The sequence below is a fragment of the Bombus pascuorum genome, chromosome 8, assembly GCF_905332965.1.
Source record: "Bombus pascuorum chromosome 8, iyBomPasc1.1, whole genome shotgun sequence".
Classification (NCBI taxonomy): domain Eukaryota; kingdom Metazoa; phylum Arthropoda; class Insecta; order Hymenoptera; family Apidae; genus Bombus; species Bombus pascuorum.
Window position 1 is genome coordinate 2,225,229 of NC_083495.1, and position 19,589 is coordinate 2,244,817.

A 19,589-nucleotide genomic window follows, 5' to 3' on the forward strand; every position below is an offset into this window, starting at 1 on the left:
TTATGTATTCGGACGAACGGGGTCAAAACGTACAAACATAGACGTGGATGATTCCGTTAGAAGAAAAGCGATAGATTTAGATTCTACCAATGCGTCACATTTATACGTGCGATATGTAAATAGTTTATACCACGTGATTCACGAAATGTCATCATCTTAAATTGCTTGTAAAACGTTTGCTACGCGAAAAATTATTTTAAAGAACGGAATACTATTAATCGTGAACATTTTCGGCAATGCTATCACTTTTTGTAACGTTCGACGAAATGTTCGCTCCGAATATTGTTTCGTGTGGTGCAAACGTTTTACTCTCTCAAAATTTTCGTCGCATGCGCCATGAACGAGGATCGATCTCACTTTTCATCATTACTAAATTTCATTGTTACGGATACTTGTCACGTTCACTGAGGATTGCAATCATACACAGCTATGTAAATAACTTCGATGGATTTTAGTTCGTGCCCCAATAAATTCCAGTATATCAAGTCGTGTTTATAAATATTTCGAGCGAGGAATTCGAAATTGATCCCACAAACGTTGTATGGATACCTCATTATTCTCACTTTTATTCCTTTGATCCATTTACATTAGAAATAATCCAAAGAATATTTCAGCTTACGGGTCATATAATGTAAACCGAACCGGATAGATAGACCACGCTATATACGTCAATAAGTTGAAAATTTACCATTTTGTCAGAGTCGAAGCTGTAGATATCTAGATAGATATTGCTACTGATTCATATCTTTAAATTTAACTCGGTCGATAGTTTTAAAGATTGAAACGTCAATGATCGCATATTTCCCAGTGACCCAAGATACGACTGCAATTTATAGCGACGAAACGGTAAAGATATTGGCTGGAGTTAAACGCGAGAAATTCGGTATCGTCAAGAGAGCGAGAGCGAGAGGGCGACAGAGAGGAGAGAGAGAGAAAGAGAGAGCAGAGCAGAGAAAACAGAGGGCCCATGCGAGAATATCGAGAAACGCCGGAAGCAGAGGCGCCTGCACAATCGCAATTGCCTTTGAATACAAATAGACGAACCCCTGGCGTTCCGTCCGCGATCAACGAAGTTATAATCCGCCGTAACGGCAGATCGGAACGCACGATTGTATTTTATTCGGTGCTGGGGGCGCGTGGTCGTCCGATTCTCTATGGCAAATGACAAGGGGGTGACGTTAAACGGCCGCGGGAGGTGGGAGTGAAAATAGCGTCGGGGGCTGTGGAAGGGAACGAACGCGAGGGGAGACCGAGAAAGGCAATCTCGTTAGTAATTGTCCGTAAGCGGCGCAAAGATTGCGGCCAATTTCTGATCGTCCGTGCATGCGAAACGCCGCTCCTCTTCTGCTTTTCCTTTCTCCTTCCCCGTCGTCTTCGAGGGTGGTATTCCTGCCGCGTCTTGACCCTGTGCTTGCTTACCGATTGTCTCCGTTTCGACCGTCGTCGCTTCCAGGCCAAAAAGGGTCCCTCGCGATTTGAAACGTACCAAAGAGATCGCGGACACGTATACGAAGCCTGTTTCGCTCGAATGGATCCGTTTCCGTGCGTTTCAGGTAAGCATGTCGAAGAAAGAGCCTGGAGCGGGGCCAAGCCCGACCGAAAATCTGTCCGCGTACAAACCTGAAGGGGTAAAGTCGATCGAGAGGAAGGGAGAGCTGGGATCTCGATGTTGGAAAATTTCGAGCCCGAGAATGCAGAGCTAACAGAAGAAATAGGAAGGACCAGAAATAGAAGGGCGAAGCGTTGTGATCAAAGTTTTTCGAGCGATAACCAACGACCCGTGTTCGATCGATCATTTCGCGGTTATTACGCGACGATTCGCAGTGAAGAAGTCGACGCGGCGTCAAGAATTCTTGGAAGCAAAGAAGATCTCATCCGATCGAAACGGATTTCGGAACATTCGCTAGCGACGGATCCCGTCTCTTTCAGCCGGCTTTACCGAAACTTTCGTGATTTTCCGGCTTTCTCATCTGCCGACTTTTCTTTCCATCGGTCCTTCGTGGACAGGGCAGGTAACCAGGTGGGTGCAGGTAGCGTGAAGGTAGACGGACAAGAACGCAGGCGCGCGGTCGCGCCTACGAGACGCGGTTCACGGATCCAGCTATCGATTTGGCTGTCTTACAGGTCCTCTCGAGGCTCGATGAATAAAAATGACATGCTAACGAGCGTGGTTCAGCCGGCTGAAACTAACTCCGGTAACGCGCGCGAGAAACGCTAAGCGACGTCCTCCCCGACGCTCTCGCGTCCCTGCTCCGGACGGAGCGGCTTTGGAAACCAGTCGCGGAACAGAAGGGAATTTAGGAGAGAGTCCGGAAGGAGACGGGGCCGAGGGGAAACGGAGAAAAGGCCGAGACGACCGAAACAGGGAGTCTCCTTCGAGTCACCGATGCGATTAATATTCGAGCGATCGTTGGAGCGGAAACGGATTCGCCGCCGCTTCCACCGCCGGAGGAAACACCAGAGACACTTTGCACGCCAGAACGAATAGTTTGTCCTTTCTTCGCGGCGATGATATCTACGCGGTACACGGGTACCATGGAAATTCGAAAGCAGCTGCTCCACGCGATCCTACACATTGTCGTACACGTAGATATCGTGTGCGTTTCGACAGCAAATTAGAGTACCACCGGAATATTAAGGCGAGTAGGAAGTAACACCTATCGTTATCGAATATTGATATACGAGTTGATTAGCTGCCTAGGTTCTAGTTAGTGTCGTACAGCAGTTAGAAAAACTCGAGGCGAGCGTTACGTGCAGTTGCGCAGTAAGCCGCGTGTGTAACTTGTACCTTTCTAGGTACTCATTACGCCTTTCTCGATAAATTGATGGAAATGACCGGGGAATTAAGGGGGCGATTGTGCCACGAAGCCATAAAAAATTGAAAACAAATTTATGGTTACGACCTTTGGCATTAAGGTAAAGGGAACCTCTTTGCCAACCGACACTCGTGACTAACATTCGTTTTCTATTTCTTCTAACAATAAGAATCGAACATAATTTTTTGTCCTTCATACGTTAAGGACGAATTTTGCGATTACTTTGGCTCCTTCGAAGACAAATGACCATGGAACCAGCAGTACTCGAATGTCTTCCAAATGTTACCGCGTTGGTTAAAGTGGAAACTCGCAAAATCTGTCGAACATCTTGCCCGTGGACGAACACATTTGAGTCGAACACATTTGTCCGTGGTGCAGGTCCGTGACGGCGCGGAAAGTCACGCGATGCGGGAACCTCCGACGAAAGATTAGAAACCCCGCGGTCTTCCGGTCGACTCGTCCATTCGCCTTACACGCAGAGAATACTGAATTTTTTATTTTCCCCGGTACTTTTCCAATTACCTCGGACAGAGCGGCGTTCGCGTCTCTCGTTTTCCTGTTCTCATTTCACCGGACGTCCTTTCGCGTTCCCGTCGTACGCGTCGCGAAATGAAAAAAGACCGTTGAAGAGTGCCGGCGGCGGATCGCGACGTCCGCCTCGGGTTTTGATTAAAACTAAACGGCGAATAAAAATTCCGCGGCTGGCTCGCGAACAAAGTCATGCCGAGTACGAGAAAGAGGCTGGAACAGGCCCCGTGATGCCACGTTAGCTGCGAGCGACCGTACGCAAATGAATTCCTCGTAATCGATCTTTCGCAACTCACGAAAAAATTATTCCTCGTCGCCGGAAAAGAAAGCATCGGCTCTTCAACGATCTTCGGGCAAAATCTTTCGAAACGAGGTGTCTGAGACAGAGATAGAAAATAGTCGACGAGATCCGGAAAAAATAGCACGATCCTGTTAGTTCGAGACCGAAGAAAGTATAAAGTTCGTTTCGAATCGAAAATCGATGTATTGAGGACGCTTTCGTTAAGTGCTATTCTGGGTATCTTCGGGCTTCTTCCTTCGAGCATCGTCGAAGAATACCGGCGAGTAAAAAGTCCGCCAGCAAATTTTTACGCGGAGATAATTTCTAACAAGCGTCTCGCTTACCCACTCGGCTTTACGAACGGAACTCGGGTCATTTTTCTATCGAAGAAACGAGAGGTAAGAAAATGTAGGTTATCGTTTTGATCGGAATACTCCGTTTGTACGAATTACATTCGAAATTCTCCGTTTTTCTCGACGAAGGACACGTCTCTTTCACGACAAATATCAAGGATGAAATAAGGAAACGTATGACTTTGAAACGCGCGGTCGGCCAAGTAGCAGAAAAACCGCAAAGGAGGAGAAAGTCGCGCGAGAGACGATCAAAAAGTACAAGGTGATCCTCGCGAAGTTCAGTTTAAACAACGGAAAGATCGTATTAATTTCGAAAAGCTAGCAGCGATAGAATAACTATTGTCATGGTAATAAGTTGTGTAAGACGCGACGAAAAACGGTTCGAGTCTCCAAGTAGCGAAGGATCCTGACTGGGCATTAAGAAGACGGAATCGATTTATTCAAAGGGGAAGCCGATGTTTCTGCGCTATTTCCTACGATCCATGGATCCGATTCCACAGCCTTTGCTTTTGTCAGAATGATGGAAAGAGACGGAGGAGGTGGAAGAAGAAGGAAGACAGAGGTCGGCCTCGTGCGGTGGAAGTTCAACGGACTCCGCGCGTCGGATCTAACGACGAGGTGGCTCGAAGCGGAGGAGATCGCGGCCCGCTACTCGACGAGAAGTTACTCGTTTTGCCGCCATCTTTTTCCGCCGCGACCCGTCTTTTTCTTTGCCCTTTCGAGCAGGGGAACGCGAACCGGTCGAGTATACTTATCACGCAGTGTCGCGGAACCACTACCGGACTCTCGACCAACGATTGCTGACCTCTTCTGGCCTCGCGTCTCTCCGCCCGCAAGACGAATTTTCTCTTCACCGCGCGGCGGATCTCCGGAAAGACGAAGAGGAGAGGCGGAAAAAGCGCAGAAGTGGTGCGTGAGGCCATGGTCACGCTCGTTAATCGCCGCTAGTGGCAGCGGTGCTTGTTGAAGCCGTGCAGGGTTGCACGTGCGATCCATGGTGTTCGCAAGAAGAAGAGAAGCACGAGTGGCAGGCCTCGTAAATAACGTACCGGCTGGTTGTGCGCGTTTTCGATCCGACTGCTTTGGGAAGTTCTTGCAAAGGTTCCGCAGAGGAAGAGAGAGAATCGACGCCGACGCGGGTCACGAAGATCGGGCAAGAAGCTTAGCCGCGTTTTGCCAGCCAGGTTTCTTCACTGTGAACGAAACGAACGGAAGGACGGGCGTCCTCATTTCGCGTAGCACCGCCGCCGCCGTCGCCGACTGTTTCCGGTCCCGCAGACGGTACACCTTCGCCGTGATCGTCGACTGGGGAACCGAGAACGGTTTTTATTCGGTCGGCTAACCGCGGCAAGTACCTCGACGACAAGCGGAAGCGTTTAGCGAGCCATTAAAGTCAGCTGGCCGTTACGATAATCGAGCAAATCGATTTATATCCGACCCCTGATGCGGAGAGCTTGGAACTTCGGCGATCCAATAAATCGATCAACCTCCCTCTTCTTTTTGCGAGAACCAGACGAAAAGAACGAATCCGAGAAAGAAGAACGATTCACCCGCTAAAACCTATCGGCGTTAGGAAGCGCTGCAGAAACGATAAAGATCCGACGCCTCTGATCCCTTTCGCCGATGCATTTCAATAAACCGTGAAACTCACGGTCAAGTTTTCGCGCGTTATTCCATCGACGACTCCAACAACTTGGAGAAATCGAGTCGCTCGATAGACGCGATAAAGCTCACCCATTTTCGGAGGTTTCGAACGACATCGCCATCGGTAGGGTCGAGATTTGGCAGCGACCCGGACCTCGAACGAACGAACGACTACTGGGAGCTTCGGTCGAGCCGATAAGCCGGTAGATAAACGATAGCGTGTCGCGATCGGACACGGCCTAGTCGCGCAAACACACCTGTCATCTGGCACGTGTTCGTCGACGACCGTTACTGTCGTAGAAAACGCGGCTACGAGTGCAATTCTGGAAAACCGTTGGCTCGATTAAATGCCCGGACAGAGAATGGTTTCCTCCTTTCTGGCTACCGAGCGAAACGAAACGGAACGAACGGAAAGAGAAAGGACGTCGTCTTTATGCCGCGCCCTGCTCTTCCACGGAGATTTTAGCTGGACGTATGGCAATTTAAAGCAAGTACCTTACGGAAGAGGGAGAGAAAGGGGTTACTTAGCAGGTGTAACCCATTACGTAGAACAAAAACAATACACGTACACCCGTTTTAGTTTCGAGGAACGGCGATGAAGCTGAAAATGGATTGCAAGAATCGTTAAGGAGTACGTTAAAAGTAATCAGTAGCCATGACTCTGAAAGTCTCCGGGCACCAATTAAGAGGAACAGAAACTCTACGGGACTCTAAACCTGACCTCCGTAATTAGAACTCGCAATTCGACGAATAATTATCCCCGGCGCGTACACTCGGTCGCTTCATAGTTACCTTACTCGATCGTGTTTACCGAGAACGGTACCGTCGAAACGAGGTTTACCTCTTTGATACCCGATTCCGTCTTGTTTCGTCTCCGTACTTCGGAGCTCTCTCTGGATACTCTAGGGAGAGTAGAGACGTGCGTTCTTGTCGGTGTTCGTTGTACGGCGGGACGAAGACGCGACACTTGAAACGAGTCACTGGCAGCTGCGCCTCTTCCGTCGTACAACCGATACTCGACTTCTCCCCGCGGCGTCCCCTAGGTTCGCGTACCTCGTCAACTCCGCCGTGGCAATCACAGTTTTGTCAAGATTTTCCTTACCATTCCCAGAGGTGTCCCCCCAACGTACTACGTACGGTCTCGATTTACCGCCTCCGGCGCTGCTACCGTCACCGCCACCGCCACCGCTACCGCCAACAGATCGGTCTGAGATCGCTATCGGGCCCCGGCAATCGAGGCGTCCGGTAGCCTCCCACGCGACCCCGTCCCTTTCCCGATCCGACTGAAACGCGAGAGAAACGCTTTTATTGCGAGGTGCTCGTACAGGCCGTGCGAACGGAAGTCTTGGTCACGGCTCGTCGAGTCGCCGTCGCTTCGCCTCTCGACCGTTGGGTCGATTCCTCGGCTCGCGTGCGGCCACCTGCGAGTGCAGACCTTAACCGAGCCCAAAGACCTAACCGTCTCGAAGCGATCGTTCTCCTTCGGAGCTCGTCTTCCGTTCCATCGATATCCTCGCGTGTATCCCCTGTATCGCGTATTACCGCAGTATCTCCGACAGAGATCCTCCGTCGGGATCGAGAGCAACGGTACGGTTCGTCGTTGATGGAACCGCAACGACGCAGTCTCGCGTGGGAATTCCGCGGCATCGATGGTAGGAAGGTGGCTGCGGTGGATCCAGATTAGTCGGTGTCTGAGCAGAGGGTCGTATACCGCGTCGGAGGGCAACAAATTTCCACGGCGTTTCAGGAGCTTATTAAGCCGACGAGCCGAATCTTGGTGCCGCAGCGAGCACTTAACCTGCGCGCGTAGTATCGGCCGCGACCTCAAAGAGCTTTCACGACTCGCCTCCTTCTTGCTTCTCGCTACCGTTAACGATATCCCCTCCCAAACTTTGCACGCTTTAACGACTGCACGTCTACCTTCCGGGACAGAAAGCCGAGCTTTATTTATTGCGATAAACGTTAACCACCGTTCTCTCGGCCATCTTACAAAAGGATTACGAGATCCCCTTACCACTCTGTCGGTCCCCTATCTCGCTTCCCTTCGTCGCCATCACCTCACCAGTAGCCAGTAGCTCGCCTTCGACTGATTTGTGTCTCTGCAGGCTGGGGGAAGGGAGATAGCCAGAGTGGAGCCGTTGGCCGGCTCGCGACAAATTCGACACCCGATTTTATCAGCGACGATAAGCGACGCGGATGTCTCCCATAGGGGAATCTCCCTAGACGTGGTCTCCTTTGCACGAGGATAGAAGTTCGATTCGCGGCGCAGCTGTTTCAACGTTGGACCGGTTGCGAAAAGAGAAGATAGGCTTCGCTCCAAAGCAATATCGCCGATCGGTCCGCCAGCGTCAGCTCTTTCTCAGTAATTTCCTTTGGCGGAAGAATTATCCACCTGTATTCAGGTCGAGTTGAAGATTTATTTATTTATTCAATTCAGTCGTGCAATGGAAAGAAAAGGGAACAAGCGCGCGAGAACAGCGTTGGAAATTGGATCATAGGAAAGTGCGGCTAGCCGACAGCAGGCTTTAATGAGTTTTGGCGCATAAAAAATCTATGAACCCAAGCTTTGCCAATAAAACGACTATGCTTCGAGAAAGCTTATCTCGCTTTCGCGTGGCGTCGTCGAATAATCTTCGATTCACTTAATGATTTTAGAGGAGAGATCACTGTCTGTTTACCCGACAAGCAATATCGAATATTGCGTGTCGCATACCGCTATAATATCTATCAGCCCCATTAAATGACAGAAAATCGAGGAAGATCGATGGAGAACAGGTTCCTTGGGGAAGAGAAATGTAGGAGGGTTCTCTAATTGCATCGAACGCAAGATCCACCGTCGGATCAGCGACGGTTCGCTGTCTTTGATCAACCCCCTGAAGATTCTCGCTCCCGTATCTCTATAGAAATTCTCCGGGGGAAATCAAGCTCAAACTTTGGATACTTGGGATGCCCCATTCGGGCGAGTCGGTTCGTCGCTGGGAATTTTTACGTGACGTTGTCTGCGCTGGTAAAGAAAGCTTCCGCTTTTCCCGAACGGTTGGCCTCGGGGGCGGGTTTGCAGCGCAGCAGTAGCGCCGATCCAACGCGATCGAGTATGCAAGCGCCGTGAAAACTTTTCCAATCGAGCGGAAACTTTGTTCTCGTAATTAAAGCCGCGCGAATACTTAATGAATTCGCGCTAGCACATCGATCGTTTCGTGCCGCTCTCGTGACACACGTGCTGATTTCGACCTTAACCCGTTGGAAAGAGCGGCTTCCGCTTCACGAAGTCCGAATCATAAGTCATCTAGGAAAAGCTGAACCGAGATGAAAGTCGCAAAATTGTGGGCATCTCGCGGAAAGAGGCAAGTTTAGTTCTCGTATCACGCGAAAGGATAACGGTCTAGAGAAGTCTAACGAAGAGACGTCTAGGGAGCTATTTCACCTAATTTAACTGCGAGACCTACACGAGCGCCTGAGGAGAACCGAGTCTCTGGAGTCTTGAAATCGCGAGCGCGCGAGTCTGCTACGCGACCGCGACTTTGCTCCGGTACGAGCTTCTCATGAAATAATCTACCGCGTAGACTGGCACCATATGAGGAAGGGCAAACTGTGATCAACGAGCTTGATTGTAAAGTTATTAAAGCGATACTAGGATTTCAAACACCGTGTTTGGTTCGGGTTTTATTTCTTTCTTTAGCATTATGCGTCGATTTCACGCTGCCTTCCATTCGGTATGTTTTATAATAATTTTATTTGTTTATCTACATATATCGCGGGTTCATCGTTTAGATAAAATTTCATGAAAAACACCTCTCGATTTCTTAATTTCTTCAACGATTCGCCAAACTTCCTCAGGCGCCATTATTCCATTACAGTGATACCCGGTACACTCGCAAAAGTCACAAAACACTCAGGTTCGAACGTAGCGGCGTCAAATATCAAAGTAGACTGCTCTTTTCGCGTTGTTCAGAGTTGAAAGGCGGATGTTCCAGGCTCTCGGGCGATTTATCTAGCAGGATATCGGCGCTCTTTCGATCGAGAGTGAGTTTCGCGATCCGGGTACTCGGAAGCTCGAGCTTTCGTGGCGGTCAAGAGTCGACTCTTTAATTAATGGATGGAAGTAATTAAGAAGCGGGAATCTCCCGCGGGAAGTCTCGGGTGTAACGCGACCGGCGTATTCTCTGGAGCGTGTACGTGCCTCTGGTTCGTAGCGTATTTGCCTTCTCCGAAACTTCTCCCTTCGGAGGAGCTTCCTTGAATTCCGCAAAATATTCAAAGTCGATTGGCGGGAAAACGAATCCAGTTAAGAAGGGGGGAATAGGGAAAAGGAGAGAAGGACAGGGATATAGAATACGAACCGAAGTGGAATTTATTAAAGGCGTGTTCGTCGGAGGTTTTTGTCGCGGTCAGGGCACGATCGTCTAGGTGAGCATTCGCGCGAGGCTGGACGAGGTATGAGGCGGAATCGTGAGCGTTACACGAAGGAGGACGCGGCAGCCAGGGCTGCGGCAAACGGAATGCCGTAAATCTCATGTAAATTCGGCCCGCCGCTTGATTTGCAAGCACAATGCCAGACAATTGTACGGTCTACCATCGAGCGGCCGGATGCGGAGTCTGCGAGTTTCTCCGGTCTCCCTGGTTAACTTCTCTCGTAGACCCGTTCGTTCCACCCTCGTCCCTTCCCTATTCGCCCCACGGTCTACCGATACTCGGTTCCTCTTGCTCCACATCTTCGACTGCATCTCTTTGCCCCGGAACCGCGTCTCTAAACGTTTTAACGATCGTTTTCTCGTTCGTTCGCGCGTTTCATTTCAGCTCGTTTCATTTCGCGTTCGTTCCTCGTCTCGCGTCCTCTCGCGTATTTCTCTCTCTTTTTGCTTCGCCGCTCTCGTTTTTCGTCTCGTTTCGTCCTCACCGCCGGCAGAAATATGTTTCGCAGATAAAAGAGAATCCCGTGCACGGGGCGCGATTTACTGGTAGAATCGACGCTCGTAAAACCGCGTCGCGTTAACGCAATGGGAAGCGGCTTCCACCGTGGGTATATCTGTCCGTGGTCGGTGACGTACTCGCGGCGAAAGCGGCCGCCGCGAACCACCCACCATTGGAATTCGCACCAGTAATTCACGTTGTCCCGCAGCTGCACGGGATACCTGCTGCTTCGCGCCGATCCGTCCCCGTTAACGACCATTTGAAACCCAGAGACCATTCCCCGTCCACCGATTCACCTGGTACTCTTATTCGCCAACTTCGATCGTGTTTCTGTGACTCTTCGTGTGTCTATGTATCGATGACCAATCACAGAGAAACCGAACGATTGTCTCTGCGGACAGTTTCCGGTGGATCAATCGTCCACCATTCGAAGGGAGGAAGCAACGTCCGTCGTATTTACAGACGAAGAAAAGGCGCGACCCGTCGCATTTCCTGTGAGACGACGACGATCAGACGATCGAGCCAGAGCGAAAAGAGGCGCGTACTTGTACGGGTGGAAGAGTGGCGCGAGAAATAAACGAACCAGCCCCGCGACTCGACTCGGCTTGATTCGACTCGAGGAAACTTTCGCCGGAGGCATGCGCGCATCGCGAGATCAGTCTCTCTCTGTCGCTCGGCCGTGAAACGGCGAGCGAGACACACGAGTCGAGCGGACCGCGGTCGCACTTAACCGCCGACTATCAAGGTGCCAACGTAGCCTCTGCCGCGTTCTTCCGTTCCGTTCCATTCCGTTCCGCTTCGCTCCGCTTGTTCTCTCGCCGCGCGAGTTGGCCACCGGGCGAGCGCGCACGTCCTTCTGCCGCGGATACATACCCCGCCAGTCGAGAAGCTCGATCCTTGCGAGTTACCACGGCCTCGCGCACCTCAAGCCGATCGTGTCGTGATTCCCGCGCTTCTCTCACCTTTGTTCGACATGACGAGCAGAGGATCGAGGACGATCCAGGCCTCGACTGCAAGGTCCTCGGCCATTGAGCACGCGTACACCTGAATAACCTTGGAACTCCTCGACCAGGAAGCTTCGTCGTGTCTTTTGAGGAAGGTATAGTAGTGCGTGGTATCGGAGGCGTTCTGTGTCGTCACGGGACGACTACCACAGTTACTCCACTATACGAAGAGTGATTTCCTTTTATTAAGGAATTTACGCAAAGCGGCTTGTGCCAGCTGTAATAATAACGGAAGAAGTGTCGAATCGAATATTGTGTTTCGTGTGTTTTGGTGGGCGTAGACCAGGGAAAGAAGTAGCCGCCCTCGAGTGCTCGTAATTCCAGAGAGGATGAGATTCGTGGAGAGATCCGGACATCGTTGGACCTTTCTGGTGCTGCTGGCAACCGTAGGTGAGTGCTTCGACGAGATTCTTTGATCTTTCGTGTCACTCGACGCGTTCGCTTTTCGGTTCGCTGACCTCGGGCCGATTCTTGTCGCGAGTTCGCCTAAACCTCGCCTACACCTCGCCTACTCTTGCTTGTACGCCCGCGAAACTTACCCCGTTCTCGCGACTGATCACCGCGAATCCGCGCGAGCCTATCCGGCTCAACAGGTTTCCTCGTTTGACTCTCTTTTCCCACGAGTTTCGTGCGACTCGCCGTAAAAATGGAGCAGCTTACAAATCGAATACGCGATGCTTCGACCGACTAACGCATACGCACAGACTATCTACATAGAGGAAGCAAATAGATAGAATAGCACAGCGAAGTCGCTCGATAGAAATTCGATAACTCGGACGGAGCTTCGTTGCAAATGTTACGACGCGGATGAAGGAGAAGAGACTTGTAAGGGGGAAAGAGACAGAAAAATAAGAACAGAAAAACGATATTCAGGGAGAAAGCGAAAAGCTGGCTGTTGGGACACGGCCAAACCACGAGGATATAGTCCGAGTTTACGAGTGAAAAGACGTCGCGGCGTATTATGGGAAAACCGTGCAGCTGGTCGTGAGGGGAAGCTGCGTCTTCTTCCGCGAATTCGTTTGCAGGAAGCGCGAGCTGATCCCAGGTTGTACGAAGAAGGCCGCGGCATGTCACGGCAAATGCTGCCGCGTCAGGAATTCGCGTTCCAGGCAAAGAGGATTTACTCGCGAATCATCTGAACGGCCCTCTCTGACCTCGTCGGGTTTCCTTGTAACCCAAATAATACGATTTCTATGGCTACTTCGTTTCGTTTAAAGGTCGTCGATGAGTAGCTAAAGCTTTACCCCCCGGTATCGAACGAGGATAAAATTTAAAAAACGACGAATCACGAATTTCATCAGCGATTGCGCTGTTTTGGTCGCTCTGATTTTGACCGATGAAACTAAAAAGCTAAAAAATTCGGTCGACTTTATATTCCTAATAGACAGATGTGAGAAACGAGCGCATCGTATTATTAAAAAAGTAATCCTTCTGAAGCGCATAGTGTCACTGTTGCGAAATTGCAACGACGTCGCTTCGCTCCGTACTGGTCTTTAATACGACGCTTGGTCTCACGACGATTTATATTTGTCACGATCCTCCGCGAATAAATTTTCGTTTCCGACGTTCGTTGTTCGTCGTCCGACCGATATCGTCCTGAATTGTGGCCTCCCCAATCCAGAGAGCCACAACCTCCCTTTTCGTTATGCACATCATAACGAGGCTCAGTTCGCGAATTTCGATTCCCTTCTCCTTGTTGAGGGTGATACGTTCTGTTCGTTTCGTGATCCTTGTTTGGCGCAGGAACGACGTTGACGGACGCGGCCGCATTTGATTTTCGCCGTGCACGGGCTATTCGATATCCGCGTGGGACGGGACGCGAAAGGGAAACGAGCCGCGGAATAACTCGACGCTACGCATTAGCCTGATTAAAAGCCAGCCAGGCTGGGATCGCTTGCGTTTAATGGCGCTTTCGGGGAGGGAGAGGCAGATTGGTGATGGTTGCAGCGGCGCGTTTGCGTCTCTCTTCCTTCCGCTGATTTTCCTCGATAAACAAGCTCGGGTCTCGTTTCACGACTTCTTACGCGTCTCGAGCACAGGAGCTCTGGTAATTTGGTTTTCAGGTTACGTCAGGCACAAAACGTCGCGTCGTGAACACGGGAAAAAAGGTGCGAGGAAAATATGCGGGATAAGCCAACCGGAAACGTGACCCAGAACGGTTGCTTGCAGGTTGATCGTGATTACGGCGAGCGCGTTTTCTTGAAATTAACGCTTTAATCGATGGAAAGTTGGTGTGAGCGATTCTCCGAGAAGCTACAAGATTCATAATGGAGGCTATTTTCATATCGCTTTCTCCTTTTTTCGGACTCGATACGTGGAATAGTTGCGACCGATGAGCCGGAACCAATCACCGTGCGAGGTCCGTTCATTCGCAATAATCTCGCGGACGACGAAAAAGCAGACTAGCCCATCGAGCCTCTCCATCGACGAAACGAATACTGAACAAACAGACCTGCGAGTTTAGAGGGTTTCGTTTTGCGAGCACGGTTAACCGTTAATCCAAGCCTCGGTGAAATCGACGCGGCCGGTCAGAAAGCGATATCGTCGAATGGAAAACAAAAAAAAAAAACAAAAAAAAAAAGAAGAAATGAAAAAGCAAATGGAAAAAAGAAAAGGGAAAAGCGATTGCCTGGAAAAATCGGGCCGCCTCGCACACCGAGCGACGATTTGGTCGAGCGGAACGGGTCGAGAGGAACGCGTTCGAGGGTCACTGTATTTCAACGCGATGACCACGAGAATCGAGGCCGCCACGCTGCATGGAAAACGGCCCGCGTCCACGAAAATTCGCAGGCCGTTACTCCCTCCAAGTTGGCAAAGGCGTTAGGCGGTTAAACGGTTAGCTGTGCGCCGCGCAATACGGTAAGTGCTAAATTAAATTCAGCGGAACGAGCGAGCGGCCGCGCGTATTACGGCGCGCTGAATCGGGACTGGGACGCCGCCGGTCGACGGAAGCGAAAGGGGAGAAAAAATTATATATATATGTATATATATATATCAGATAAAGGATAGAGGCAAACGGGGATCTCGGTTCTCGGCGGCTTTTCCGAGGACAAAAGGAGGAAAAAATACGCGGAAGCTCGGTGAGCGAGGATTTCGCCGCCGAGCAGAAATTAGTTTTCCCGTTAATTGGACCGAGGGTACGCGAAGTCTTCATCCCGCGTAATTGGATTCGTATACGCGTATCTCTCGTGTTCCTTTCGCGACTAAAGCCGGTCTCGTTGTCCGATTTCAGCCTCGTTTGCGCTCTCACGTGATTCGCCACCGCCTTTGTGCGAGTCATTGGCTTCAATCGAAGTAGCTTCGAACGTTTCGTGGAATAGTTTATACCCAGCCGAGCTATACGCCACGTGTAGAGACTATAGACATAATCGGAGGAGGCCGCGAAGGCGAGCACGACGGCAGATTCATTCTCCATCCACCGGTTATCCGTCAGGCTTCCGTTCTACGCCGTCGTACCGTTAGGGCTGCTCGATTCTACCATGCCCAATCGAACCACGTACATTACCAGTGATTTAAGTAGCCCGATCGGGAAGCTACGGGGTTACTCTGGACGCATACAGCTAGCAGCGGGGCCAGGACTACGAAAATATCTGCTGGCCCGCAGCCAACTCACAGCCTCCGCCACCCTTTCGCGAGACAGTTTCACCTAGAGCCGGCGTGTATCGCGATATCGCAGCCAGACTACACGTATCGACTATTTATGGGTGCCCGCTCGTAGATTTATCGATACGAAGCGTATTTACGCGACCTTCTGGCGGAACAATCCTCGCCATTCGCTCCGAGTTCGCCTTCGATCGTCCTAGGAAAACCAACCAGGTTATCGTCATCGTCTTCTTGGACGATCGCACGAAACGATTCGCCAGCGGTGCGCAAAAACTTCGACGAACATTTCGTTATTATCGCTAGCGGGAGATCGGCCATGCCGTGAAGCGCGATGCGATCGAAAACTCGAGAAGGCTGCTCGATGAATGGGAAGGTTTTCGCTGTCGTTGGTCGATGATTTGGCTTGCGAGGCATCCGGCTCGTCCACGACCCCCGAGCATCGTCGTTGATCGCGAACTGCTTGCTCGGCTACAACCCTCTCTGCACTCATACCTCCTCCCATCGGGGGTTGCTTTCAGCGGCTGCGAAAGGGCCGAGCTTACGCGTTCTAGAGTTACGCCGCATCGCACCATGGTACGCTACCGCGACTCGAGCATCACGCGATTCCGCAATCATACGACGTGGGTAGGGTAACATGCACCTGTGGGCTTATCGGCGGCCGCAAAGTGAAATTATTCCTGGTCAACCCTTGTCGCCGATACGCGCTCGTGTCGCGAAGGGAGGCCAACCAGCACGACACCCTGCGCCGCTGCGCCTTTTCGTCCGCCTGTTACTTTTCTTCCGTCGTGCTTTCGAATATTCGAATTTCACCCCGCCGAACATCTAGAGTCAAGCCACTCTCGACTTTCTCGTACCTTTCACCCCCATTCTTCCTCTTCGTTCCCTATTTTCCTTCGTGACCGTATTCGCGACAACTTGGAAGCTCTTTTCGACGAACTAGCCGTCGCGCCGGTCACCGTGGAGGTAGGAGCGTGCAAACGCCAGCCGGAAGAAGGTTTTTCGCTGCTCGTTAGCGCGTATCGATTTTCCCCCAATGCTCCGTTAGAATTTTACCGGACACGCGTCCCGTGCATTAAACTAATGTGTGATCACAGAGTTAAAGCGAGAAAGTAGGAACGAAGCTGCTTGTATCCCTTTTGGCCGCGTGTTACGGAGCGAGCACTTCCATGATCGAATTCGAGAAGGTAACGAAGGGATGGAACGGTGATCCGCGAGATAACACCAGCTGCCTGTAGACGGTAATTAAGTGTCTTTCGCGACGGGGCAGTTTTACGGATCTATTCGTCGAGTGGACGTAAATTACAGGGCTGAACGAGCGCGAGGAGAAAAGAATGAGACGTCGAAACGGATCGTATATCCGATATCGTGCAAAACCAAGCTCGTGGAAGGTGGTGAGTCGGACACTGGAAGTCGGGAGACAGGGAGAGCGGTCCGACGTTTCAGATGAACGGAAACAGACGGCGAACTGCGTTATCTCGTCAGCTCGTTTCGTCGAAACCGTCTCACGCGGGCGACCAGCAGCTCGCTAATAATATCGTCGTAAAGAAGAAGTTGGCCGCAGGAGATGGATGCACGGATCTCGTGAAATTTGCTGATCTCCCCCGAGAAGAACAATCGAAGGCGAAAGAAATTACATAGCTCGCCCGAACGATCCTTTTTTGCGAGAGAATCACCGGAGTATCAAGCGTGTGGACGAGATTCGAAAGGATCGGGATAATCTGGGACTGGAAAAACGTTCTTGGCTCGTTGTAGCGCGTTCTACGCCTTGTTCTCTCGGTGAAACGCGTTCGAGGGGAAGCGTATTCGCGATTGCGCGGCGCCCGGCAAATACCGTGGAACGATATTATTCGCGGCGGCGCTATTTTTTCAACGAACCACGTGAAAAAACGTTCGCGTAGCTCCGGGCTAATACGATTACGAGGCGGGCTAGAAACGAGCGAACGGCCGAGTTAAATTTACCCGCGAAATTCCGGCGAAAGCCGAATAGATATCCGTCTACTCAACCGTCCTTGGATATTCCGCCGCGTTTCGTTACTAGCTAACTCTCGTCTCGCGTCTCGCATTCGTTTCGCGAAGCGACTAGGTGAAACGACCGCAACGAACAAAAAAGAGAGGAAAAGATCGACGCGTGGTTGTCGTCGTCGTCGGTTAAGAAGCGATAAGTTTCACGGCACCCTGGAGAATCGGTGTTTCTCGAAGGCTGCGTCGCGCAGCTCGCCATTAAGGATATTCCGATATTATGCAAATGCGCGTATAAGCGCAGCCAAGAGGTCGTCCGCCGCTCTTTCCCTACGATCTTTCCGTTTCGAATATTTCGAGAGCTACGTGCGCGCTATCGTGGTTACGTCGCGACCGTGATTCTTCCGCCTACACGGGTTCCACGCCGTCTACTACGCGACAGCCGGCTGCGACGTTTCCAATCGGATTTCGATTTCGAGTCAGCTTTCTCCATGTCCACCGTTCGTTTCCTCGCACAAGTTCCAGTCGCGTGGACACCATCTGAAAGAAGATCGCTCGTTCTTCGCTCGAGCTTCGTCCATCGTTCGCCGCCTCTCAAAATTTCCAAATCGAGTCGGATCGTGTTAGAATCTACGGACGAAGGTCTTTCTGAGCCGCTAACGAACGGTAAAGGAACTCGCGCGTCAGTAAGGTAGTTGAATGTTCATCTTCAATTAAGACACAGAAACGGGGTCACAGAATGAAAAACGAAGGAGAGGAACAGGTCACGGATGATTCGGTGGAACGGTTTTTCAAGGAAAACGATCGGTTTCTCTCCCGTCAGTGGCGAGGTGGGGTGGATCCGTGGCACGGTAGGAGCCCCTGTGCACTCGGGAAGAAGGATTGGCGTTTGCACGCGGTTCAGTGACCCTGGTTCAATCTCCAGGCAAATTGAATTCTTTTTAAAGATCAAAGACTACGATATACCTATAAGCGACGCGGCTAAGCTCTGCCACAGGACGTAGCCTCCCTTCGCGTTATCGACTTATACACAGCCAGGAATTCGTTTTTCTTGCGAAACGGCCGCTCCATTCTCTCTCGGCCGAGAATCCGACTCGCACCGCTTCCAAGGGGCTTACTATTAAAAAATGCCAGAAAGGATCTTTTTCGCTTTTTTTCCATTCGACTCGCTGAAAAATTCCATCGCTCGATCGCTTTCCACTCTTTTTCGAAATCTATTCAATGGCGTAAACAGTCTCTCGTCTTCGACGTTTAACTCGGTGACGCGTTAAAACACCGACGACAGGACGCGAAATACAGAGAGAAAAAAGAGGAAAGAGAAAAAAACGAACGACCCTCGACTTCGCGCGTTTCCTCCAGTGCCATTAACCCAAACGGGCCGTTCTCACGAGCTGCTCGTCGAGCGCGTCGATTACGTCGCATCGCGACGCGTGTACTCGATCCTCCTATCCGTCGAAACGGATGTAATCGTGGACAAGCCAGACGAACTATCCTAGTGTTTCCACCGATCGCGCGCACACGAGCTCCGCCGAGATTTACGAGATCCGAGGGATAACCGGCAGCTTCTTGGCTCGGTTCCCGGATATAAATTACACGGCCGTCGCTTTGCATTCGTGTTTTTTCGTCGCAGGGGCAGCTTTGGAAAATCGGCGAGTACCGCGAGTTCGCGTTTGCCATTCGGGTTTGCGTTCGCGGCTGATCGGGAGAAGCGGCGTGCGTGGCGAGCCGACGTTGGCACGTTCGAAGCGTTTCGTGCGTTCGTTCGGGTTCGGTTGACCCGAATCCGCGCGGCGGTACTCGCGGCCGGTTTTGCGATCCACGGTAGCAGTCTTGGTACCGTAACTTCCATCGAGGTCATCGTTCGTGTATCGTACATAGGGACAGCTCGGTGTCGCGACGCGATTCGCGAACATGTCGAGTGCGAAATAGTTGAGGAAACATCGGGGGGGGAGGAGAATGAAAGAGAAAGAGGGACAGAAAGAGCGAGAGCGGGGGAACGGAAGTTAGAGAACGAGGAGGAGGCGCGACGGAAGAAAGAGAGAGAAAGAGAGAGAGAGAGAGAAATGGTAGAGTTTTGTTTTTAGGAATTACGAGGCAGCGCGTTTGTAACGGCGCGGACCGGCTGACGGAGAATGGCCGGCACGTTTTCAATTAAGCCCATAATTACGAATTCGATGGGAATATGCCCGGTATATGTGCGGCGCGTGCACGCTCGTCGAAGTAATTAGAGCCTCGATATTTATGCCCGAGCATTAACCGTTCCGTCCTTTCGCGATGCTTTCCGGTCCGCTTCGATGCACTCGCGGTATCGGGATACGCGGCGCTTCGTATCGTAGACGCGAGGGCTCGTTCGATTTAATACCAAATTGTACCCGTATGTCGCCCTTTTCTCTTCTTTTTCATCCGTTTCTTTTCATTTTCTCGTTTTATCGGGTTTCACGGTGACGTAAACGGCACGGGTCGAACGCAAATACTCGTCCCTTGACGACGA

The 19,589-nt window shown here is 51.2% G+C and overlaps 1 protein-coding gene and 1 long non-coding RNA gene across 2 annotated transcripts in view; one reads left to right on the forward strand and one right to left on the reverse strand.

Annotated features, from left to right (window-relative positions):
* Positions 1-19,589, reverse strand: part of LOC132910076 (uncharacterized) — a 74,539-nt gene that overhangs the window by 26,640 nt on the left and 28,310 nt on the right. The gene's annotated exons all lie outside the window — the stretch shown is intronic.
* The window catches only part of LOC132910039 (hemicentin-1), a 35,439-nt gene continuing 27,088 nt past the window's right edge, over positions 11,239-19,589 (forward strand). The window contains exon 1 of the mRNA XM_060965453.1: positions 11,239-11,926. Within this exon, the coding sequence (XP_060821436.1) occupies positions 11,866-11,926 (61 nt within the window). The 5' untranslated portion in view covers positions 11,239-11,865. The remainder of the gene's footprint in view (positions 11,927-19,589) is intronic.